This window comes from Globicephala melas, chromosome 11 (assembly GCF_963455315.2).
Source record: "Globicephala melas chromosome 11, mGloMel1.2, whole genome shotgun sequence".
NCBI classification, from domain to species: Eukaryota; Metazoa; Chordata; class Mammalia; order Artiodactyla; family Delphinidae; genus Globicephala; species Globicephala melas.
In genome coordinates this window covers 26,227,209-26,252,712 of record NC_083324.2, presented here as the reverse complement: position 1 = coordinate 26,252,712, position 25,504 = coordinate 26,227,209, and the positions used below count along the sequence as shown (strand labels likewise).

At 41.6% G+C, this 25,504-nt stretch overlaps 1 protein-coding gene across 2 annotated transcripts in view; it reads left to right on the top strand.

The window, feature by feature from the left end:
* The window catches only part of SYNPR (synaptoporin), a 291,929-nt gene that overhangs the window by 247,831 nt on the left and 18,594 nt on the right, over positions 1–25,504 (top strand). For both annotated transcript variants that reach the window (XM_030867625.2, XM_030867626.2), the window contains one exon: positions 1,815–2,013. In XM_030867625.2, the coding sequence (XP_030723485.1) occupies positions 1,815–2,013 (199 nt within the window). The remainder of the gene's footprint in view (positions 1–1,814; positions 2,014–25,504) is intronic.

The window sequence follows — 25,504 nt, the reverse complement described above, 5'->3', positions numbered from 1 at the left end:
CCTAGAGATTTCAGTTCAGTAGGTCTGGGGCAGACCCTGGCATATATATTTTTAACAAGACCCATAGTTATGATGTTAGTTGTCCGTGGGCTCCACTTTTTAAAAAACTCATCCTAGTTTTAATATCCTCATTATTTAATAGAAACAGATTAACGTAGAAGTTAAAAAGTTCCTGGCCCTATTTACTAGCTTTGTGGTTTAGCACAAATTAATCTTTTCTAAGCCTGTTTCTTCATGTGTAAAGGGGGAAGGGGCAATAAAATGCCTACATCATAGGGCTGCTGTGAGGATTAAATGAAACAGTACATATAAAACACAATATCTAGGGCTTCCCTGGTGGCACAGTGGTGGAGAGTCCACCTGCCGATGCAGGGGACACGGATTCGTGCCCCGGTCCGGGAAGATCCCACATGCCGCAGAGCGGCTGGGCCCGTGAGCCATGGCCGCTGAGCCTGCGTGTCTGGAGCCTCTGCTCCGCAACGGGAGAGGCCACAGCAGTGAGAGGCCAGCGTACAGCAAAAAGAAAAAAAAACAATATCTAGCACATAAATGCTCCAGTATGTTAGTTGCTATTAGTATTACTATTTTATCATTTTGTCATTATCCGAATTGTAAGAGAATGTACGCAAAAAATATATTTTAAAGGAATCAAGTTTTGCTTAGTAAGAGAAATACTTCTTAAGCATAAGTTGGGAATTTATCGTGTTCGTCAGTGGTTTTATCATCATTGTTGGTTCTGTAAATAATTTTCCAGGTCTTCCTTTACTGATATCACTAAGCCTCATTCATGTCTATTTCCAAGTGCCTCCCTAATACTCAAGGAATAATTTAGTCATTTCTGAAGAAGCAGAATTTTGGCTCCTACATTGAATTACAGATCACCACCCAGTTCACAGCATGAGCCATGTACTAGATATAACACATCTTCCTTAGGTGTCATTTATTGAGCAGAATGTACTGCCCTCCAAAATCTTATTTTTCTCTATTAAGTAATATATTGGGCCTGGATGCTGTCCTGACAGAACTTATTCTCTAAAATAGAAGTTCTCAAAGTTCACTCAAACTAGGGCGTATCAGTCATCTTACAGAATCAAGAAAAATGTTCACTTATCCAAGTCCTGTTTACTGAGTGTCTAACAAGTGTCAGGCATTCAGGATTTACAGAGAAGAAGAAAGTCAAGATCCCAAATCAAGTGGAGACAGAAAATTAAAAAAAAGTAATTAAATACGTTACCAAGGAAGTGTGGTTGGTGATGGGCGCTATGAATGACATTGAACAGGGAGATGTGATAGAAATGTCTAAGGGAAAAGTACTATTTTAGATTAATAGTCAGGAAAAGGCTTTCCCAGGAGATGACATTTTGAGCTGTCACCTGAATGCCACGAAGGAACCAGCCATGGGCAATGTCAGGAGACAGAGTGATTGAGGGAAAGGGAACAGGCAGTGAAAAGACCGTAAGCCAGGACCTGGTGGGTCACGCTTAGGATTTAGGGTGTGAGTCCAAGTATAATGAGAAACCACTGGAGAACTTAAGGGGGAGGATGTCATAGTCTAACCCATCATCATTTCAGGATCACTTTCCCCTTCCCTCCTCCCCGCTCTCTAAAGTGACTAGCTACTGTGAAACCTAATGCAATGATGTTTAACTGCAGTATCTGCTTCCACGAGTCCAGCTACAGTCTCTGTAATTTCTCTAATGAATTTGTCACAGAGGCATGCCATGAAGGTCTCAAATCACATCTCACTTATGGCATCGAGTTTTCTCTCCAGAGCATTTTAACGATTCTCCTCTCTGGTATCTCTGGTACTTTAGGTTACACCAGGTGACGTTTGAGGTGCCCACCTGTGAGGGGAAGGAACGGCAGAAGGTGGCCCTGATTGGCGACTCCTCATCTTCGGCAGAGTTCTTCGTCACCGTGGCTGTCTTTGCCTTCCTCTACTCCTTGGCCGCCACTGTCGTTTACATTTTCTTCCAGAACAAGTATCGAGAAAACAACCGGGGTCCACTCATAGTAAGTGGTTTGCTTTATGAAATAACTTTTTCTGTCCTTTCTAATTTCTTTTTTCCAGTGCTTAAAGGCTTTGCAGTTACCTGAGCCCTCAGGGCATGTATTTGAAAGGCAATCACATTCTTTTTCATCCAAATCTCTTAGATCTAAAACGAAAACATGATGCCTGTCATTCTTTTGTGCCCCTTCCCTGGAGAAGTATTGTAAGAGTTGCTAGAAACTCCTCTGCAATAAATGCTTGGAAATCTCATGAGATCAAGGAAAGAGTAGTGAGGCTTGCGGCAGATTTATTTATAATTCCAGTATTATGGAGTTAGTCGACCATTTTTTCTCACTGGTTGTTTAGACAGTGTGACTTGTACTTATTGAAATGTGTTATTCCTTTGGTATATGATAGACTGGTCATAGAATGGTTTAGTTTGAAGATGGAGTTCTCTGTCTCTGAATCTCCCTTTCTCTCTCTCTCTCTCTCTCTCTCTCTCTCTGTCTCTGTCTCTGTCTCTGTCTCTGTCTCTATCTTATCTCTTTCCACCACCAACCCGCCCCCACTTTCTTTTCCTTACACAATGGTTCAAGGACTCACCTGGGTGAAACCAATCTAGCTCAGCCTGTCCAAATAGGGACACACAGACACCTAGGGGAACACAACTCTCAGAGGGGTACATAAGCATGGATAACTTTAAGGAAATACATTTAAAATTTTTCAGCTTTCTCATGTACATTTGCCTAAAACTTATCTTACTGAGAATGCCCTGCTTCTGAAAATATGTTAATGCTTCTTTCTTAATCACCTATTCCCCTTTTATAAACTAAAAGCATCCTTCTTTTCCATCCCCACACACGGGATATTGCTAGGTTGCGAAACCTTGGAGGCACTAAAAAAAGGACCATTTGAAATATCGGTGTTGGTATTGACAAAAGTGAGTTATTCAAATGGCTGGGTAGTGTATCCGTCTGCATCTAAGGAGGTTTCCAATTTTTTCCTTTCAATAAAATAGAAATTCCTAATCTATGTCAGCTGATAGATCATTAAAAAGTAACTTTGATGACAGATCACTCTGTGGTCTGGGACATATTACTCAGAAGGAATTCAGAGAAATTAATGGCATCACTATAACAAAACCCCATCCATTCTCATCTACTCATTTCTGTGAGCAAACCTTCTCAACACATCTGTACAACGAGAAATGGAAATAGAATTTATGCTGAATCAAGTCCCATGTTATAAGTAAGTAATATTTTTCCCTCAAAAGTACATCAGCTAATTGAAGAAAAAACCGTCCCATACATTTCTAATAAAAATTTTACTTTTAAAATTTAATAATTATTAACATTTATAATATCTTTATGTTGTTTTGGACAATTGTGCATTAATAACATTTTTAATGATTACCCAGCTCAAAAGAAAAATTTTTGATACTTAAAGCATTAGGGTCATGGGTAATCAAAGAGTAATTTTAATTTATATACATATTTTTGTTTCAAAGAAATGTAACAGGGTGATCGATAAAATGCTTTCCAGTATAAAAAAATGTTATATGAGGCTATGATTCGGTGGGGGAAGTATAATGGAAATACAAGTTCAAGGAGAACAAAAAGAACATGTAAAGTTTCTGACTGTTAATGAGGAATTTGTTTAATAATTTTTAAATGGGTAATAGAGAATATCAAATAACAATTCCATTGAATTCATCTAAAAATTGATACAATGGGATATATTTTTAAATATCAATACTTATGCCCAACATTATACTCTTGCAACTGTTTAGACTTTTAATAAAAACAAAATTCTATGTCAACGTTATACGAATAGGCACACAGTTTTTACAAATTCTTATAGGGAGTACATGAGTGAAATAAATTTTACAGATCTCTAGTCTAATCTATATATTATAGAGAACAGAAACTTAAAATCAGCATGTTTTGAAGGGTAGCTGGGAGAAACCCTTATTTGTAAAACGTCATGATTAAGTTTGAAGGGACTGGGGAAAGATCTGTTTTATAGCACTTCAGTATGTTATTGTGGAAAAAGAAGAGTCAATCAGCACAACTTGAACCTTTGGACAGATTTCTTTTTTTAATTTTCCCTGCCAAATTGGAGCTACTGGTCTTAATGATTTTAAAAGATCTTTAACAGTGTCACCTACCTTGGGGTTAACCCTCACATGACGTGTAGATAGATACATCAAAGAGGTTGAGATACGTGTGTGTGTGTGTGTGTGTGTGTGTGTGTGTATGTGTATGTATGCTATAAAACTGACATGTATGCATCCATTCCTGGATACATGCAGACACTCTCATAGAATTCTAAAGTCTGAGGAAATACTCTGACTTCCAGAGAGAAGAAACTGACTCAGTTAGTTTGCCTATAAAGTGGGAAAAGCTCTATTTTGTTATATAAAACTACATTCTCCTCATAAGAAGTAACCTTGTGAGGCCATGCTATTTCATCTCTGTATAAATAGTCTTTCCCATCAAGCAGGATATAATGAAATCCTGAATTGTTTACTACACTGGGTAGGTTTTGTTTTATTACATCGTGGAAGAAGGAGAGGAGTGGGGAGTTAATTCTAGTAATAAAAAGGGAAAGGCTCCTAGGTGAGACTTCAGTGATATTAAAAAACTGATGTGCTCATTACTTAGCAGATAAAAGTTAATTTAAAAGCGAGCCCGAATCCTAAGAGTCACAGAGACAGAATGAATGCAGAGGATCAGTATGATGCCATTGCACCTGCAAATGACAAGCCTTTCCACTTCTAATCCCACCACAGTGGGGCCGTGACTGGGGAGGGAGGGGTGGGCTATGGTACCCACCCTTAACTGTGAGTTAGTAGGTTAAGGCCAGTCCACAGTGTGAGCAAGATCTCAAGAATGTGGTTCATACCTAAGAAAACCTTCAAATACTAAACTAACAGTAATTGTACTTTTTTAAAGCCAAGCCTATTTATTCAGAAAGATGGCTACTGATCATTACTTGTTCTCTCTGTTCCTGTCACTAACTATTCTTTTGTTATTGTTGCTTTGTTTGTTTAGGGATTTTTTTTCCCCTTTATTCTGTAGTTCGGGATTCTCTGTAATCCTCTAGGACATGACAGGATACATCATGCACAGATAAGATCACTGTGGAGGAAAGTGATGAGGATGGTGATGGTGTTGATAATAGTAACAACAATAATACCGGCTGGTATTGATAGAGTTTCTTACGCTGTGTAGAGTTGATTTAATACTCACAACAACTGTAGCTTGTATTGTTATACACTTTTATAGGTGAGGAAAGGGAGGCTCGAAGTTACCCAATTAACTCTCCCAGGTCACATTACTAATAGTCAGAGGGTAGAGTTTGAACCCAGGTCTCTCCAAATCCAGGGCCCAAATTCATAACTACCATGCAAGAGGGTCCAAAATCCTGATAGGCAATGTGCTACAAATTTGGAGGGGCATAGGTGGGTAGGACAAATTGGTTTATACACCTGGACAGCTCCTGTTATTTTCTTGCTCAGGATATAGAGAAACCAAACCCTAGAACCCCTAGACTTCTCTGCTTCTTTGACTGTCATCGAGGGTTTTTTAAAATTTGCCTTCAGAATCCATTTGGAGTTATAGAATGGCTGCCGTGAATCTATGATGCTAGGATAACTAGAGGGTTCTGCTGTTTATCTCTGTTGCACATAAGGGATGTCAGTGATAGAAAACAGGCTTTAAACATGCCCAAGATCAATGGCTGTTATAAATCAGAGATTACCAGGACTGATTACTGTGTATTTGTAAGCAGTCATGAGCAATGTCAGGCAGACTGGAGCCAATGGCTATGATCAATGGCTATTTTTTAAGGTATCTTTCTCTACTGAATATGCTTGAGAAGATTGCCCACCTTTAAGTGAAAATGAGAATCTGCATGTCTTTAGAAGTAACATAATTGTTAATGATGCTGAATGACACAATAGTGAGAAAATCAGGCCAAAAACTCAGCCAGCTACTGTACGTCACCACAGTGAGTGCCTTCTTGTACAGATGAATAAATATCTTTCTCAGAAAGCAGAATTGGCCACCTGAATGGTTCATGATTGTGGAATTGAAATGTCACCTCTGGTTATATCATTCTGTCATGTTCCTTAGAGTACAGTTTTAAAGCCAAATCTCCTGCCTAGATTTCTGAGACAGGATGTTCTGAACCATTTTCAGATCTCATGTCAAATAGTGACGATGTGAGGCTTTAGGGTGTTTTTTTTTTTTAATATTAATGTAAAGTAGTTTAAAAAAATAACTTATCTTACAGAGCTGACAAAGTGCTCTCAGAATGAGTATCTAATAAACACCATCCCACATTTTGGTGAATCCTTCTCAGGAGAGATTTGGTTTAAAGTAACTACTCTAAATGTCAAGTAGAATCAATATTCACTTTAAGATTTTGTGGGAAGGGAAGGGGCTGTGTTGTTGAAGCTCTCCTTTTCCCGTAAAGGAGATCAGGTTGACCAGAGGCAGTTTATGGGACCAGAAGTGTTTACAACCATTGCGGTCATGCGGTGGTACCATGGCTCACATTTGTTTTATGCCCGATGCATTCCTAATATTTTCATATTCCCCATCCAACCTCAAAACAATCCTGAGAGAGACGTGGAGCGATTACAATGAGCCTCATTCCACAGATTCACTGTGACTTCTCTTTATCAAGCACCAGGCATGGGAAAATGAATCGCTGGGAGATTAGGGACCTTGCCTGTGGTCAAAGAAGCTAATGGCAGAACAAGGACTCAGACTCTTAGGCCAGTGGTCTTGAGGGTAGTAGCTAAACTTTGGGGTCCTGGATTTTAATCCCCCTGTATGACCTGTTATTTAACAGTTGGAAGCCTACGACTTTATCTATAGAATGAAGCTAATAATAATACACATGTCACAAGGCTGCTGTAAGAAAAGGAAGAGTTAATGCCTACAAAGAGCTTTGCTCAGGGAGAGGCACGCCAGCCAGTGATGGATTAATGGTATCTAATTGTAGCCCTGTCGTTATCCTCAGGTTAATTTTTCTCCTGCCCGTTACTAGGTAGTACCTTAGCCCCCTGAAGAGGAATTGCAGGCACCTTCCTTTAATTGCCTGCAGCCCTCACAATCCTACTCTCCTCCAGTCCCCTTATCCCAGGCACTTTCTTTCCTCGGCCCCCACCCGCTGCCAAGTCCCACACGATCAAGCTCGACTCAGGACTCCTTCTAAGATCGCAATTGCTAGGTTGAGCCTTCCAGTTAACCTTTCTGTTTCTGGAACCCCGCTCTATGAGGTGATTGGAAGGTGGATTTTTAACCCCGTAACAAAATAAGGCTCCCCATTGTCAAGTAGGGGCCGAGGCCATCACGGAGAGGAGAATAGGAGGCAGGCACAGAGCTGGATGCTCAGAGAATCCAACGCGTGTTCCTACTCTCAACTGCATCTTTCTTGGCTGTCATTAGAGATGGAAATCAGAATTGCAGTCTCTGAGCTATTCAGAAATTGCTGAGAAGCCCCTCTCTCGCCTCTCCTCGTCTCTCTCCTCCCTTTCCTCACCCTTTTTCCCTCTTCTCTTCTCTTTCTTCCCTCTTTCTTCTCTCTTCTCTCCTCATGTTAGTTATACTTCATGTCTAAGTGTATTTCACTTAAATTGTATCTTCAACAGGCCAAGCAATGTGTGTATATGGGTGAACTAAAAGCATCCAGCCTGGTGAGGAAAATTATTTAGTAATTATGACTCTCCTACAAATGACCTGCTAGAGGTTATGTAGATGGACTTTGGTGACCTACCTGGCGGAGGAAGTGAACCTCCACCCGGAAGCCAAGGCACTCCCTCCCCAGGTGGGCTGGGCTAATAGTAAAGACAACTTCACAGCCTGTAGTGGATGATGAGAGGATAAACGGAGGAGATCAAATGAGGAGATTATTTTGAAATTCTGCCCCAAGTATAATGTATTTGGTGCAAAAAAAGAATACCATCATTTGAAGCCTCCCAAATGTGTATCTTGTTAGGGGTAGGCACACCTGTCAGAATCTGACATTCTGGCTTGTGGGGGGTGTGTGCGTGCGTGTGTGTGTGTGTGTGTGTGTCTGTAGTTTCCACTTCCTCGCTCTTTGAACCAAGAAGTGTTGGCAGTACAAAAGGGGGGCATGGACCTAAAAAGAAACGAAATTGAGTTTTTTGTAGTGAGGTGGATGGACCTAGAGTCTGTCATACAGAGTGAAGTAAGTCAGAAAGAGAAAAACAAATACCGTCTGCTAACACATATATATGGAATCTAAAAAAAAAAAAGTTTCTGAAGAACCTAGTGGCAGGACAGGAATAAAGACGCAGATGTAGAGAATGGAATTGAGGACACGGGGAGGGGGAAGGGTAAGCTGTGAGAGAGTGGCATGGACATATATACACTACCAAACGTAAAATAGATAGCTAGTGGGAAGCAGCCGCTTAGCACAGGGAGATCAGCTCGGTGCTTTGTGACCACCTAGAGGGGTGGGATAGGGAGGGTGGGAGGGAGACGCAAGAGGGAGGGGTTATGGGGATATATGTATATGTATAGCTAATTCACTCTGTTATACAGCAGCAACTAGCACACCATTGTAAAGCAATTATACTCCAATAAAGATGTTTAAAAAAAAAAAGGGGCATGGACCTAACCTTACCATGAACTGTTAATCTAAACTACTATATATTTTGCATCAACAAATACATCGTTCCAGAATCGGCACCACAGATGAAGGCAAATAAATTGATCCGCTTTAAATGTTCCCACAGCACAACGTCTACACGTTTGATCAGATTTTACATCCTCAGCTCTTTTCCAGCTTTCGTATGATTAGCAGGTTCTTAATTACAGTTTAGAGGAGCGTTAATCCCCACCGTATTTGGTACCACATTTCTCCAATTAACTAGTTAAACAAAGAGATGAGCTGTAGTCGGTAGCCTTAATAAAAGCAGTGAACTGCTTATGGAATTAGTGTGATTCTTCAGGGGCCCAGAGCTCTTCCTGTCCTGTGTTGGAGCCAGTGCCTTCTGAGGGCTAGCAGAGAGTGTTTGTCCAGACTCCATCCATTTTTGTCAGATTTCCTCTCATTCCAGGGAACTCATCATTCAATTAGAAAAACCAGAACCTAGTGGAAAATTGGCAAAGCCCCAAATGTGTTTCCTTTTTGATTACAAGACAAAGCTCTTCCTTGGATTCAAGAGTAATGATCAAGGCTGTCTAAGTCCTGCTGGGTCCCAGGCCCTGTGCTAGGCACCAAGGACACACTGCAGAGTAAGACCTAGCTGCTGGCCTCAAGTTCCCTGCTTTATTCCTATTACCCTCGAAGGCTAAATCTGTCATGGGAAGACAGTAGGGTATACCAGTGGTTAAGAATTCAGGCTCTGTGCCCATACTGCTTGTGTCCAAATCTCAGCACCACTGTCTGTCACCTGTGTGACTTTGGACAGGTTATAGAACCTCTCTGTACTTGTGTTTCTTCACCTGTGAAATAGAGATAACCATGGTTCCCAACCCGGAAAGTCGTCGATCAGATTAAATGAGTTATTGCACACAAAGCAATTAGAACAGGAGCAAGTGCTCATGAATGCAAGCCATTATTTTCCATCATGTAGTCTGGCGTCCATACTGCGCTGTCCATGCAGCTAGAGTTTATTACATTTCAGTGGACTGATTGGCTGAAAAACAAAGTGGATAAATACTAACTTCTCTGACTCTCGTCTTGAGAAATGCTTTGGAAGGCTTCTTGTTGCACTGTTGACATTAAACACTCATATATTATTTTTGTTGTTTTTTAGAGCTTCCAAATTCAGTATAAGCTGTTGTCATTAGAGACAGATGCAGTCAGCCCTAAGATGGGGTCGCTCTGTCCCCATTGCTCAGTTCCCCTCCCTTCAGCTCTCCCACCCCCATCCTGGCACTCAGATCTCATACTTTAGGGAAAGAGGGGAAAGAACACAGTTCCATTAAATAAGCTAGGCTCCAGAGAACAGGAGCTTGAATCCCTTGTCAGTTGGCAAGTCTGAAAATAGCAGAGTGTGAAGAGCAAAGTGGTGTAACAGGTAGAAACGTGGAACATGTGATTGTTTGGGGGCATCCAACTGAGAAACTAGATTCAGACTTTTACCCTCCTCCTATCATATTTTGAAAGTGATGAAGTATCGCCCACCTCACCCCGCCCCCATGATGGCAAAAATATCCTTACTCTTTGCTAAGTTTATTTCTTTGATTCCAGAACAAGCAGACACTCACACATGCAGCTTGGATTCACTGGGGCTTTCAGCAGTTCAGTAATGTCTTGCGCTAATACCCATGGTTCATTAAACTTGCAAATAATTGGCACGAAGTCCAGAGCTTGGATTTTTTGCGGCTCTTTCTCCCAGCTGGGCATCTTCATTTCCATTGCTTATTAGCAGGACTCTAATCAAAGCCACAGAGCCATGCAAGGGAGAGCTTCAAACCTTGCCCAGGGAACAGAAGAGAATGTGACTCAAGGTAAAACTGGCTTGGATTCCTTATGAGGGACCTGGTTAATTGAAAACTCCTGAGAGCTTGGCCAAGCTGTGATCTCCCCTTCACTCAAACACCTAGTTATCTGAGACCTGCAACTTGGAATCTGTCTCTCAGTTATTCTGAAATGTCTAAGAAAGATCTAATTGATTCATATACTGCCTCAAGAACACCTAAGCCTGAATTGCAGTGACTTTTATTTATAGCTTTGTGGGCCCACTACCGAACTGACTAGCCACACCCCTGTAGGCAGAAAAGTATGTAGATATTGACAACCTAGAAATTACAAGACCAAAAAAAAAAAAGGAAATTATTACAATGGAAAAAGAACTTAGAAAAATTGCAGTTGAGGCTAAGGAAAAGAAGGCTAAAATGCCACTGTTTGAGCTGCCGTTTACTCTCAAGCACTTTCCACAAGCCAGAAATTAAATTAGACAGTAGTTACCTCATTTAATTCTCCGAACATCTTTAAGGTGGGTATTATTGTGCCCATTTTACAGATGCTGGATCAGATTTACAGAGGTTAAGTAACTTGTACTGTGATGCACAGAGAGTGAGGCTTCAGAGACACACTATTCATCATGGTACTCTGCTGCCACCCCATTTTTATCTGGAAGTATGAAAATGAAATCTAAGAATGTCTATCAGCCTGTTCAGCATCCCCTATGTGCAAGACGTATGGGGCCTGCAGTGGCATGAAAAATACAAACCCTCACTGTGCTGCAACTGACAGTCAAGTCAATAAGGCAGGACAAAGACACATCATGATAAAAGCACAAGAGAAGTGTGTTTTACTAGTGCTGGTGATAGAGACATCATGTAGGAATCAATGGGAAACCGCAAGTGCCGTTTATTGGCTTGAGTGGTCAAAGAAGGTTTATGGAGTCTGTGAGACTTGACAAAGAGTAGAGACCAGCTGGATGGAGGGGACGGCTTTTTGACTAGGGGAATGGCTTGAGCAAGAATGTAGGGGGAAATAATATAATAGTAGACATTTCTCTTGGCCTGCCACCTTCCTTCGTAGACTCATATAGTCCTGCTGAACTATCAGTAATGGTGCCTCACCCAATAACATAAAATGGTCAGGTGACTCAAGCCAGGCAGTCAGAGTCTCCTCTGGGATTTATCTATGGAGTGAAGTTCTTCCTCTGGAATTGTGAGGCTAGGAAGATGTGAGTTTAGTTGATAGTGGTCACACTGCCCACAATGTGGAAAGAATCTGTGAAAAGAATAAAGCTGAGCAGAGATAAGCAGATCCTAGATATGGAGCGAAAGAAAGGTAGAGAGAGACAGAGTGACTTGACCAAAAACAAAAATGAGCACCTGGATTTAGCCATACCTGAAGCTAGACACACTCTAGACTATCCATTTTTGTAAGTTACTGAGTTTCCCTTTGTGCTTGCTAGTTTAGGGTTTCTCATACTTGCCAAATGAAATAATCTTGACCTATACATAATTTCTGCCTCCTCTATAAAAAAACGTTATAAGAACCCATACGTCAAAAGATATTTGCTAGGATTAAATAACAAATGTCTAATATGATGGTTAGGTGCTAAGCACATGGTAGATGCTTAAAAACAGTTTATTTATTCATAGGACCAAGAAAGAATAAGATAGAATAACTCTGGCAGTACTTCAGTATTCATTATTATTTAACTCTAGTTCTTTCCATTTGTAATGGCTGCATAATATTCCATTATCACGAGATAATATGAACTATTTAACCAGCCTCTTGTTGTTGGATTTTGAATTTTGCGTGGTTTTGAATTTTTCTCTCTCTTCAGCAATGCTGTGATGATCAGCCTTGTGCTTCAATCTTGACATATATTTTAAATCATTTCTTTAGGATTAAAATCTCAGAAATTGATTGTTCTCTTGATTTTTATAGAAGTTTCTATTTTTTTAAGTTCATATAAAATATATCCCTAACAAATTACCTCTGATCTGAATGAAAAATTTGGATTCCAGATTTTGATTCTACCATAGACCCTTCAGTCTTACACTGTTGGAGAAGAGCTCTTCCAAAAACGATCTGCAAAGAGAATATTTCCTTCTGAGGGACAAAAAATAAAACCACTTGCTCTAAGGAGGCTTCCACTGAAACATTTGCTTTTAAACTTGGGATACTAAGGGGACATCAAAAATTCAATTCAAGCCATGTTTAAGTATGCAAAAGTTCAGGCTTTAATTACTAGGGAGAATCCCCAAGACAGGCATTAACCTGCATGGCAGCGTACACCTGGCCCCAGAGGTGGGCTCTGCATACCTTTAGCTTTGGCAATCTCCTTTCTCACTGAGGCTCAGTAAGTGAAATTCAAGATCATTAACTCCTCCTCTGGCCACAAACAGAAGAAGAAAACAAACATACAGAAGTTGCATGTGATGCTGTTTTAAAATAAGGAAGTGCTTTATAAGTTTCATGCTGGGGTGTCTCTCAGGCCTGCAGCTCTGTGTGTGGCAAGCCCTCAGATGGCCGGGGCGCAGCAGGACCAGGGCATCTGTGTCCAGCCCTGCCTGGCTGCCATCGGCCTCCCATGAGCTTCTGCATAAATCTGGTGGCTTCTTTCAAACCCCCAATTAAGCTATATCCCACAGCCTTCCTTCCCTTTTTTTTTTCACTTGTTCTAGAAATTGTTGATTCAGGATTGAAAAAACCAAGACCAAACTATATGGGATTCGTGTCCCTGATTAGAAGATCTGGCTGCTGAAAACCCCATTCTGAGCTTTATGAAACCCCCAGGCCTGGAGGATTGGCAAAGTTTATAGGGAACGGGCAGGGGGAGGGGCTCTGGAAAGGAGAGAATTGATTCGTGTTAGGTCATATTTGTGGAGACTCTCAATGAAGTGGTCCCCCACCTCCTGTCTTGCATTCTTCCAGCCATCAGTCCAAACACAGCTGCGTTTATGCCATGGTCCATCTCTGGCTCACCTCTCCTCACTCCAGCCTTCAAGGCCCTCCTAAGCCATGACCCTTCACCTACTCTTCAAAGCCATGTCCTACCATTCCCTATATCCCAAGTTTTCACCAAACTGGATGACTCACCATTCCCTAAACATGCTGTTTACAGGCCTACTTCTGCATAATTACTGAGCACTTGCCACCTGGAAGGTTCTCATCTCCTCCCCTATCTCAGCCTATCAAAATCTGACTCATCCTCAAAGACCCAGCTCAAACGCTATCTGCTCCCTGCAGTATTTCCTCATCGTCCACATCCTTCCTCCAGAAGATATCTGAGTTCTCCCTCCTCAAACTTCCATACCTCTGTGTGGAAATCTTTCTTTGTACAAGTACTGCTTTGTACTTGAGTTAGATGTTGTTTTGTCGGATTCCATGACTAAACATCAAATATCTGAAGGGCAAGGGCTATTTCTAACACAGCTATAGTTCCCTAAAGTCAGTATGAAAGTGAAACGAATGACCTTCCCAGCTGGTCATCAAGGATAGGGTCTGTTGTGTGCATTCCTTCAGCACGTATTTGTTGAGAGTTCCTGTTGTATGCCAGGAACTGCGGTTAGCACTGGCTGCACACAGCCAATGTGTATTCCAAGAGAGACACAGGAAGAACTGCCAGAAATATAGAATATGCACTGTCAAGATCTGGGTCTCTAGATATTGGAGGTATCCATTGGCACTCAAGCAACAGAATCCCAGAGATCGAAATAAGCATCATTGTTATGAAGACAGTCCCTCAGCTCAGAAGACACTGAGCTTGCCGTTTCAAAATGTTGGGCCCTAGCTCTTCTCAGATTCCGCCTGCAGCAAGCATGCTACAGTGTACAAGGAGTCTGCCCAACCAAGGTATCTTAAGGTATCTCTGTCGTGTACTTTGTTCTGATTAGGCATTTTGTAAGGGGGAAATGGAATCAAAATATAGTACATTAGCATCCCTGTCGTCTTTGTTCCTCTCTGAAATGTGAAATTTGGCCTTAATTCATACTGTTCATTTAAAAGAGGTATTTATAATTGTACTTCATCGAGGCAAATTCAAATTTATAAACTTCTGAAGCATCCTTTCAGCCACTGGTTACTGACGCCTATCTGCTTTGTGCTTGTGAGAGATTCTTTGGAAAATGTGTAATCAGAAAACTAAAGAATTACTCTTGAATAAGAGCGATTCTCTTAAAGACTCAGATATGAATTTTCTCCACAAAGAAGTCGAGATCTGGTAATATTCTATCTTCAAAATGCAGCTCTTTGCCAAGTGCTTGTAAAGTAAAAGAAACATCTTTTCTATCATGCCTAATAAAAGAAAGCTAATTCACCAAGACTTTATACTCTTGCTGATAGAAAGTAATTTGATGACAGAATATATATGAATGGATTGCTGGGGTGAGTGGAAATTAAGTCAACTTATTTCTTTGAAACAAGTGAAATTCCCTGGAAGAAAAAAATTTTGCTGGCTGGACAGGGTGACCCTGTCCACATCTCTGATCCCAGGACAGTGCCACATTTTCAGTTGTCTGCTTGTGTGTCAGTTTCCTATGCTGGAAAAAGAGCTTCTTGAAGGTAGGACTGGGTTTGTTATCTCTGAAGAACCAGAACTAACTGGGTCAAAGCAGGAATTCACTAAGCACTTATTAATAGAATGAACTCCAAGCTCCAATGTGTGTGTACGTGGTCCTTTAACTAGAATTCCGACCCCTACATCCACTTGTCTGTCTGTTTAAGGCAATCATACATCTATGTGAGAGTTCTCCATGCTACCATAGGTGCTGGGTTAGCAGAACAGATGGCTTTTTCCGTTGTAATTCAACTCAAAGTCTTTCCAGTCGGTTTTTTTCTACCTACTGAACCAAATTACTCTAACAGGCCTTCCTTTCCATCAAAATTCCATTTCTAACTATGTATGCTTTGTATGTGCTCTTAACTGCCTCATTGCTCTGAGATTATTCAGACTTTGCTCCTGTCTTAGGCATTGTTCTTGCAACAAAGATTAGTGCCTGCTGACTCTGAGTAAAGCATTATGCGAGGCACCGTCACCTAAGCCTGTCTCTCTCCATCCTCGTTTGCCCTCTCATTTAATAGTTTATCTCTCCAAAACAGAAATACTTTCCTTCCCCGTAGCTCTTGAATTAGGGGAAGAGGTCAGATATTAAATGCTATCCCAGCACTCTTGTTTAGACATACAGAATTCTTATTGGTTTGCTAAAGTGAGAAATAGGAACCCATTTTTCCCATCTAGAACAGCTAAGTAGAAGTGAAGGGATAGATTTAAATTAGAAAGCCTATATTAAATCAGCCTAAATCAAAGCCAATTTCACTCCAGGAACTGTGTGCATGAAAAGGTGTAATTATAAAAATTTGATATTCTGCTGCCTTTATGCATATTCACCTTATGAACTTAGACCTCCAAAAGCCTCCTAGGACTGCTTCCCCATTTTTAATAAATACTGAGAATGAGATGTTTCCTGAAGGAATTAAAGGAGGGAGAAGATTTTTTTTTTTTTAAGCTTAGCAGCAACATTAAAACAAAGAAGCAGCTCTTCTGCCCAGTTTTGTGTGTGCTTTGACAGTGCTACAAATAACATGAATCTCTGGGGAGTCAGCAAAGAAATGATGATTTGCGGATCAGGGGGACAACTAATTCCTCCAGGGGGGAAATATTATTAATTGCAACTTCTAAATAACATCAGTGGGTCTCCGTGCAGTCGCTGGGAATATTTATCTTGGGAGAAAGAAGAGTTTTCAGAGAATTCCCAGAGATTTAATAACCTAAAGCCCAGGGCTCCCAGCTGGATCATGTTCCGGTCCATGGGTGCTATAATGGTCAACTCCATACCAGCTAGAGGACAGCTGGGAGCTAGCTCAGACTAAGCCGGTCATCACGCCCATTCATTCTCTGTGGCTGCCAACCTCAGAACTCTGTTCTGTGAGGTTTCATCAGATGTCACATCACACTATTTTTTTTAATTTAATTTTTATTTTATCTTGGAGTAGAGTTGATTTACAATATTGTGTTAGTTTCAGATGTACAGCAAAGTGATTTAGTTACACATATACATATATCCATTCGTTCCCAGATTCTTTTCCCATATAGGTTATTACACAATACTGAGTAGAGTTCCTGGTGCTATACAGTAGGTCCTGGTTGATTATCTATTTTATATATAGTAGTGTGTATATGTTAATCCCAAACTCCTAGTTTATCCCTCCCCTCATCATGTTTCCCCTTTGGTTACCATAAATTTGTTTTCGAAGTCTGTGAGTCTGTTTCTGTTTTGTAAATAAGTTCATTTGTATCATTTTTTTAGATTCTACATATAAGTGATATCATATGATATTTGTCTTTCTCTGTCTGACTTACCTCACTTAGTATGATAATCTCTAAGTCCATCCATGTTAGTGCAAATGGCATTATTTCTTTCTTTTTTATGACTGAGTAATACTCCATTGTGTGTATGTATGTATATATGTGTGTGTGTGTATATATATACATATATATATATATATATATATATATATATATATATATTATAGGGTTGGCCAGTATGTACCACATCTTCTTTATCCATGCCTCTGTCGATGGACATTTAGGTTGCTTCCATGTCTTGGCTGTTGTAAATAGTGCTGCAATGAACATTGAGGCGCATGTATTTTTCAAAGTATGGTTTTCTCTGGATATATGCCCAGGAGTGGGATTGCTGGATCATATGGTACTTCTATGTTTAGTTTTTTAAGGAACATCCATACTGTTCTCCATAGTGGTTGTACCAATTTACATTCCCACCAACAGTGTAGGAGGGTTCCCTTTTCTCCATGCCCTCTCCCACATTTATTGTTTGTAGACTTTTTGGTGATGGCCATTCTGACCAGTGTGAGGTGATACCTTATTGTAGTTTTGACATTACATTATTAAGGAGGGATGTCAGGACTATTGACAGGCTGGCTTTTGTTTGACATTTCTTCCCCACCCCCAAAGTCAAAATTAATGCTGTGAACCCCTCAATTCCATTAATCTTTAAGGATGTAAAACTATAAATATAATCTTGAGTGCTGTGAGCAGCTTTGAAATCACTGCTTTCTACACCCTCTGTCTTACCCAGAGAAGTTGTCCCTTGCCCAGAGTCACATAGCTTGTTCTGGAAAGCTCCGTTATTGTTCAGCACATCCAAATCCATGAGGATAGGCCAACATGTGGATCAAGCTTGTCTTGCCAATCAGCCCCGCTGTCCCATTCCTCATGTCAGTCTGGTTCAGGGCAGAGGCTGTGTGAAAGGAATATGTGGGTTGTACTGTGAATTTTTTTTTTGTCCTCATTTACATCGAAACAATATCTGACTTGGGGACAAATGCCTCAACCGAAGTTGGGACAGATTTAGCTGTATTTTGCAAAGAACATTTACTTCCAAGATGCACTAGGTCTCAAGCTACCAGGTGGGTTGCATCAGTAGGTAAAGCCATTAGTTGAATGTCAGGGCTTTTTTTTTTTTTTTCCCTCTTAGAATCTGGGTTCTTTTCTTTCCGTGCTGTGGCTGATGAAATCTAAAATATTTATGTGGCTTTATAATGACTAGTTAGCATTTAATGCAGCTGATATTTGCCCAAGTGCTTGACAATCAGTATTTATTAACAGAAAAATAACTGCTAGAAAATCTGCACTGTGACATTTAGACATCCAGTCCCTCTGGGGCAACATAGGGTGTTTCTGGGAACAATGTTGGTGCCGATGATTCAGAGTGAAATTCATTGGCCAAATTCTGCCTGAGGCCTCATACTTAAACACCCCCCTAACTTACTAGACTTTATTCTAAGACTCCTGAAGGGTAGTATGCTATTATGCATTCCATTCACTTATCAAGTACTTACTGAGGATTGACTAGGTGTTGAACATGAAGAATTAATAAGACTGTGCTCAAGTCTGAGTTAGGTGCTCCTCCCAGGATGCCTCGGGACTAACCTTAATGGAATGAGTGGTTCTCAATGGCGGGGCCTGGGGGTGGGGGGACTAAAGGGAGTATGAAATCCAGTAATGTTTGGAGACATTCTTGGTTGTCACTACTGGAGGGCGTGCTACTGGCATCTAGTGGTAGAGGCCCACGATGCTGTAGACATCCTAGGGTGCACAGGACACCCTAATACAATAATTATCTGGTCCAAAATGTCAGTGGTGCCGAGGTAGAGGAGCCCTGTGGTAAGCTCTGTCTGGTTTGTAATTGTTTGGTTATATGTCAGATATATCAGTCTCCCTCATCATACTGTAAGATTTTTGAGTGCAGAAACCACTTATCTTTCATTGGGTCCCAGTACCTGACGCATGTAACCCAGAACTCCATACATAGTGTTGAATGAATTAATGAAGACAGTATCCTATCCCTGAGAGAGCCCATGATCTCAGAAATGGAGATCAGTAAACAGGCAATTCGGGGATAAAATGTGTCTGGTCTTCAGAGTATGGTCAGATAAGAGAGCTATTTTGTGTGACCTTGTAAGTTATCCTCCAAACAGATACACTTTTGAGAATGGAAGTGAGCACTTTCAAATAGCTGAGGCAGGGCGACAGGTGAAACCCTTCTACAGCCCACACATTACTGAACCCAGCAGGAAGCAGGCGCTGATGCTTCACAGAATCCACCACGACACACGTGAGGGACACGTGAGGGATTCGACTATGGAAGACGGCATGAGTTGCTGGAGAAGTTTACACTGCATGTCACACAACAAAAAGTTAGTGTCAATAAATAAGTAAAACTTTGTCAGAGGCTGGGTCTTCATCCCAGGCCCCCATTTCATGCCAACCCTCTGGCAGGTGCTCTGAGGCCAGCACCTGTCTCTTCCGCTTCTTGAACTTCCCCCCACCAGCCTCTCCAGCCTTCCAGAGGGTGCTTCTTTCATGATGCCCCTGCTCCCCTTTTTTATCACAAACATGCAGCTCTCTCTCAGCTTGCATCCCCAAACCCATTAGCCTTGCTCAGTCACCAAGGGGTCCTCCCTGCATGGGAACCAGTTAGAGATTGTAAATAGAAGTAACCTTTCCCGGTGTGGAGGAGGGATAATTTAGGAGGTTGGGATTAGCAGATACACACTACTAAATATAAAATAGATAATCAGCAAGGACGTACTGTATAGCACAGGGAACTCTACTCAATAGTTTGTAATAACCTATATGGGAAAAGAAACTGAACAAGATGTATGTATAACTGAATCACTTTGCTCTACACCTGAAACTAACACAACATTGTAAATCGACTATACTCCAATATAAAATAAATTTTTTTTTTAAAAAAGTAACCTGGGCTTCCCTGGTGGCGCAGTGGTTGGGAGTCCGCCTGCCGATGCAGGGGACATGGGTTCGTGCCCCGGTCCGGGAAGATCCCACATGCCGCGGAGTGGCTGGGCCCGTGAGCCATGGCCGCTGAGCCTGCGCGTCCAGAGCCTCTGCTCCGCAACGGGAGAGGCCGCAGCAGTGAGAGGCCCGCATACCGCAAAATAAATAAATAAATAAAATTTAAAAAGTAACCTTTCCCAGATGTGTTTTTCACGGCTCCAAGCTACAGTTGGGGTTTCTGCCGTACTGTGGTTACAGACAGAAGGGCAAGGTTAACCTTGGCTAGGATTGCGGGGGAAAAGCTTTAGAGAAGAGACAATGTTCAAACAGACTCTGCGGTCAGTTTACTCAAAGGAAATTGAATCATCAAGCCCATGGAAACCTGACAGAAGGTCTGGGCCTCCTGCTTTCTGGGTAGGTAAAGTTATCTTCAGCCGCAGGCATTCTTTGTTGGGGGGTCAGGAAGATCTTATGTAGAAACTTGCTAAAGAGTAAAGGTAAATGACGAGTTTGGTTTGTGATTTCTCAAAGCCTAGGCTTTGAAAGAAGGCTTCAAGTTAACTTCTTATGTTGCTTTTGTACTAAACTCTTTTTCAATAAGAATCAATTATTTATAATTTTTAGGACAGTGATTGTGAAAATAAACACCTACTTTATTATCATCCAGAGTGTCATAATATCTGAGTAAATATTAGGGACAATAAAGTTACTATCTTTAACTTTAGGTAAAATGACTTCCTTTACTCTGTAGTCCATCTGACACACTACTGCATTAGAGAAATCCCCAACTGAGCCTGTAATGCACTGCCTCTTCCTACACTAGATTAAAAAGATTCTCCTTGACACAAAATCAACAGAGGCCATCACCCTTGTATAGATTTAGAGATTTCACAACTTTGTACATCAGTTTGATATCAGGTGGACCTTTCAGAATAAAATGTTACTGGTAGTTGATATACTCTATTCCAGTTGGCTTTCTGTGAGTACGTGAAACAAACACCAGATGGTAATTTGTATAAAGATAAGGGAATCGGTGCTAATTTTGGAAAGTTCTTGGCCATTTCTCTCACCCAGAGTTAGGAAGGGAATTCTCAGTTGGAATGACTTTCCAGGTTTCGAAAAGCACCTGTCTGATTTTCTTAAAACTGTGCTATCATTCTGCTTAACAGTATGTCAGGCCAGACCACAGTATCCCATGCATAGAAAACATGTTAGCTAAGTCTTCTTCCTAATCATCGGTAAACATATTGACCAGGACAGAGGTGTGCCTCAGAAACCCGGGACCATTTGCACATTCACTCTGCCCCTAATCAATACCGTTTTTTAGAGAGTCAAACTGGATGAACTGGTTTTTAATCTCTGGTCTAAACTGTCAGGTGGCAAATCTCACCCAAAAGGCTCACTGGTGGGGAGAACTAAACATAAGGTGTAGTGATGCAAAGACTGGGTAAATCCGGGCCTGTTGGCAATGTGTAAGACAGATGGCTATGCAAATAGGATTCTCACACTCAGTTGTAAGGTAAACTGTGAACCAGGGAGCAGCAGGTGGCTGGGGAAACGCAATGCTTAAATGCTGTCTGGATGTTTACATTTAGCTCTCAGAAACTGAAATCATTCTAATTGAATTCAACAAACAGTTATTGGGAAATCGTTATGTGCAAAACATTGTGCTAGGTTCTGAGAAAGCTGAAATATAGAGTCCTAGCTTTAGAGTTCTTTGATTCACTCTGCCAAGGGCTATAATAAGGGGAAAGCAAATGAGGGAAAAGCAATGAGGAAGAAAGAACGAACAAGGGATTGATTTCAACTGGAAAAACTTGGGAAGTTTTTTTTGAGGAGCAGAGGTCAAAGAGGGGAACATAGGTTGGCTTCCATGGGTAAATATGGTGGGAAGCATCCTCTATGAGGAGAGAAGTGGAGTGAGGGGCCAGACAGAAGAGAGCAGAAAGGAGTGTGTATGTGTGAGTGTAGGTATGTGTGAGTGACGGTGAGTGTATTTAAAAGTGGGGGATTAGTACGACCTGAGGTTATTAGAGGTGGGATGAGCCTAATTGTGGAGCATAGATTTACATTCTATAAAAGATCTCTGACTCTTCTTCCTCCCCTGCCCCCCCCAAAAATACTCCCAAGGCACGATGAATTCTAATGCACTTATCTATGCAATTGGAAGTTTTCAGCCAGAGAAGGGTATTAGCAAACCTGTGTTTTTTAAAAGTTTATATTAACAATTAAATAACATGCTGGTACTAGAGATGGGGGGCTGAAGAGCAGACAATTGCAGTAGTCTAAAGAGGAAGGAATAAGAGCTGAAACATAACATCATCTCTTTCTTGAGCAACTTTTCTTGAGCACCAGGCGGGAAACCAAGGGCTTCCCATGCATGACTCGTTTAAAGCTCACAGAAACCCTGTGAGCTAAATGTTTTAATCCCCATTTCAAGAGAGGTCCAGGGTCAGTAATATGGCTGGTGAATGGCTGAGCCAGGAGTGAAACCACATCTGTCTGATCCAGGGCCTGGGCTGGCAGTCACCACCCGACACTATCCCACAGGAAGGCAGGGATAGGAAGGAGATTAAGAAGGCTTCCCCGTGTGACGGGAGATTTTGCCTTCACCCAAGCTGATACCTGCAGATGGAGAAGTAGGTTCAGGAAAGAGACGGACTTCTTTTTCCAACAAATTAAATTGAAGGAGTGTAGGACATCCATATGCGGCTAGTAGCAAAGAAAGGGGATGCGGATCTGAAATACAGAGGAGGTCATGACTGTGGATGCGAGTGTGGAGAGAGGGGAGTGGAAAGGGAAGTTATGACCTCACAAACTCCCATATTTTAGGGATAAACAAGAAAAGGGCTCTCAAAGAGAACTCTTAAGAACTTAAGGTAATAGAACTGACCATCAGAAGGCCTCCCATCTAAAAGATTTTAAAATGAATAAATGAGAGGTTTTCCTGAATCATCCCTATTCAAAGAGAACATTTAGAAATATGGTAGCACTTTTTTTTTTTTTTTTTTTTTTTTGCGGCACACGGGCCTCTCAATGTTGTGGCCTCTCCCATTGCGGAGCACAGGCTCCGGATGCGCAGGCTCAGCGGCCATGGCTCACAGGCCCAGCTGCTCCGCGGCATGTGGGATCCTCCCAGACCGGGGCATGAACCCGCGTCCCCTGCATCGGCAGGCGGACTCTCAACCACTGCGCCACCGGGGAAGCCAGGTAGTACTTTTTTTCATGTAATTTTAATGGGGTAAACAGATCCCAAACCTGTATCTTGATTAAATGACCATCCAAGAGCCTGACCCGCCCGTACCCCAAAACTTACTGAGTTCAGCAGGGCAGGTCTACCAAGCCAACATACTGAGCTAGTAGAATTTGCTATTGTGAAATATGCTGGAATCATAGATTCTCATAGTTGGGTACCCAGTAAATGGGCTTCCCATCTTCCCGGCCAGAAACCTGGATACTTACTGTGACACCTTCTCTCCACCTCTAAATCAAATCCCTCACTAAACTCCATTAAATCTATCTCATTATCTTTTGCTTGAATCCAACTGACACTTCCCAAATTCAGACGGCTGTCACTTCTTTTTTTTCTTTGCTGTACGCGGGCCTCTCACTGTTGTGGCCTCTCCCGTTGCAGAGCACAGGCTCCGGATGCACAGGCTCAGCGGCCATGGCTCACGGGCCCAGCCGCTCTGCGGCATGCGGGATCCTCCCGGACGGGGGCACGAACCCGTGTCCCCTGAATCAGCAGGCAGACTCTCAACCACTGCGCCACCAGGGAAGCCCTGTCACTTCTTTTTGACAATGTGAACACAATCTCGTACTTCCCCTCCTCATTCTTCACCAGATCCAATTTCCCAGGAGCAATACATGTACATTTGCTACCACATCCTTATAAAGGGTCTCTGACCCTAACAAGGTAAAGAACCACTGTTCATTTAAAGTGAATTACTTCAAGCTTCCATTTTTCTAGATTGATAAACCCACCAGGCTCTCTCCCATCTTGGAGCCCTTGGTGCCTGCTTTTCTCTCTGCCTGTAAAGTTCTAACCAGATGTCCACATGGCTGGTTCCCTTATTTTCTACAGGTCTTTACTCAAAACCTCCCTTCTTAATAAGGTTTCCCTGGCCACCCCAGCTAGAATTTCAGCATCCACCTCCCCATCACAGCCCTTCCTTTCCTTCTTCCCTGCATTATTTTTTCTCCATAACACTCACCACTATTCAGACTACTACATACTTCACTTATTTACCTTGTTCTTTGTCTCCTCCACAAGAAAGTACACTCTACAAGGCAGGGATTTTTGTCTGCTTTTGTCCGCTCCTATATTTCTAGGGTGTAGGAGCCCACGTGACACATGGTGGAAGAGTAAATGAATGATCAATGATGTTTACTGATTTTTTTGTTTCTTTTGGGGTTTTTTTAATTGTCCTGGATTATCTAGATAATTTTTCTAGTTCTCACTTGAAGTGAATAAGTAATTTCAAATTCTTTTTGAGGTTAGTTCCTCGTATTAAGCTACAAAAACAAACAAACAGAATACTTGCTGTCTATCATTTTAAGGAAGAACACTGTGGTATTTCTCTTTAGTTTTGAATGCCAAGCATGGCAGGGGTGGGGTGGATTAGAGGACTGTTCCATTTAAAATTATGAAAAACGAATTAGGAATTTTCATTTGCAAGGTCTTCCCATTCATTAAATTCATAAATAGCTATTATATGACCCAACGGAGGTAGGTGCTCTCAAATACCTGAGGTGAAATTAGCCTTTGCATCCATTTTGTATTTAGAAACGAAGAAGTTGGTGAATGCTAGAAAAAGAAAGCTCTCTATTTCACTACTTTTTTATGAGCAAAGTTAATCAAAACCTCTTTAGGACAGACTTACCGTTGTGAGAAAGTTTGCCTTGCTTGTGGAAAATATGTGTACTGATAAAACGCAGGTGGTTTAGCAAACACAACAGTATCTATGGGAAAGATTGCATTTTTTTCCCAAATTCATGGAATTAAGTGCTTTGGGGTAACTGAAACTGTGACTCAGAAAAATACTTTAATAACTATTCTTTGCTCATAGCAATACAAATCCTAAATCAGGCATGGCCTGTGGAGAGTTAAAAGGCAGTGTCGCGCTCAGAATAAGTAGAAAGAAATACCCACAAAAGCCAGGGGCACAGTGCAGTACAGGGGCCTCAGAGGGAGGAATTCAGCTGGGCCACTGCCGCTGAGCATCCAAGAAGCCGAAGCCAATGTCAGTCTTTTCATTAAAGTGATGTCAAAACTAGTTAGATTCAGTTACCACTCAGCCAGTCTCCGGCCCTGAAAGCCAACGGGTGGCTCTCATTCTAGTCAAGTGGGTTGGCATCCAGCATCCACAGTCTCACTTCCAGAAAGGCTGCACCTCTGCCACGAATGATCTGCTCTGGGAACTCATTCTTGACAAGTATGTCTCCTCGTAAAACAATTCTGCCCTGTGTCTAGTTCACCTGGAAGGAATAATGCTAACAGTCAACATTTGTTGAGTAGTTAATGAAAGTCAGGCATCCTGTAATGAGTGTTTCGCGTGTGACCTCTCAGTTAATCCTCACAAAAGTTTTCAGAGGTAGGTATTGTCCCACCATTTTACAGATGGGAGAACTGAGGTTGAGAGGGTTCAGGGATCTTGGCTAAAGTCACATGGTGAATCAGCCATGAAGAATCCAGCACTGACTTTAAAACTATAGCAGTTAATCCCTATGCCCTCCTG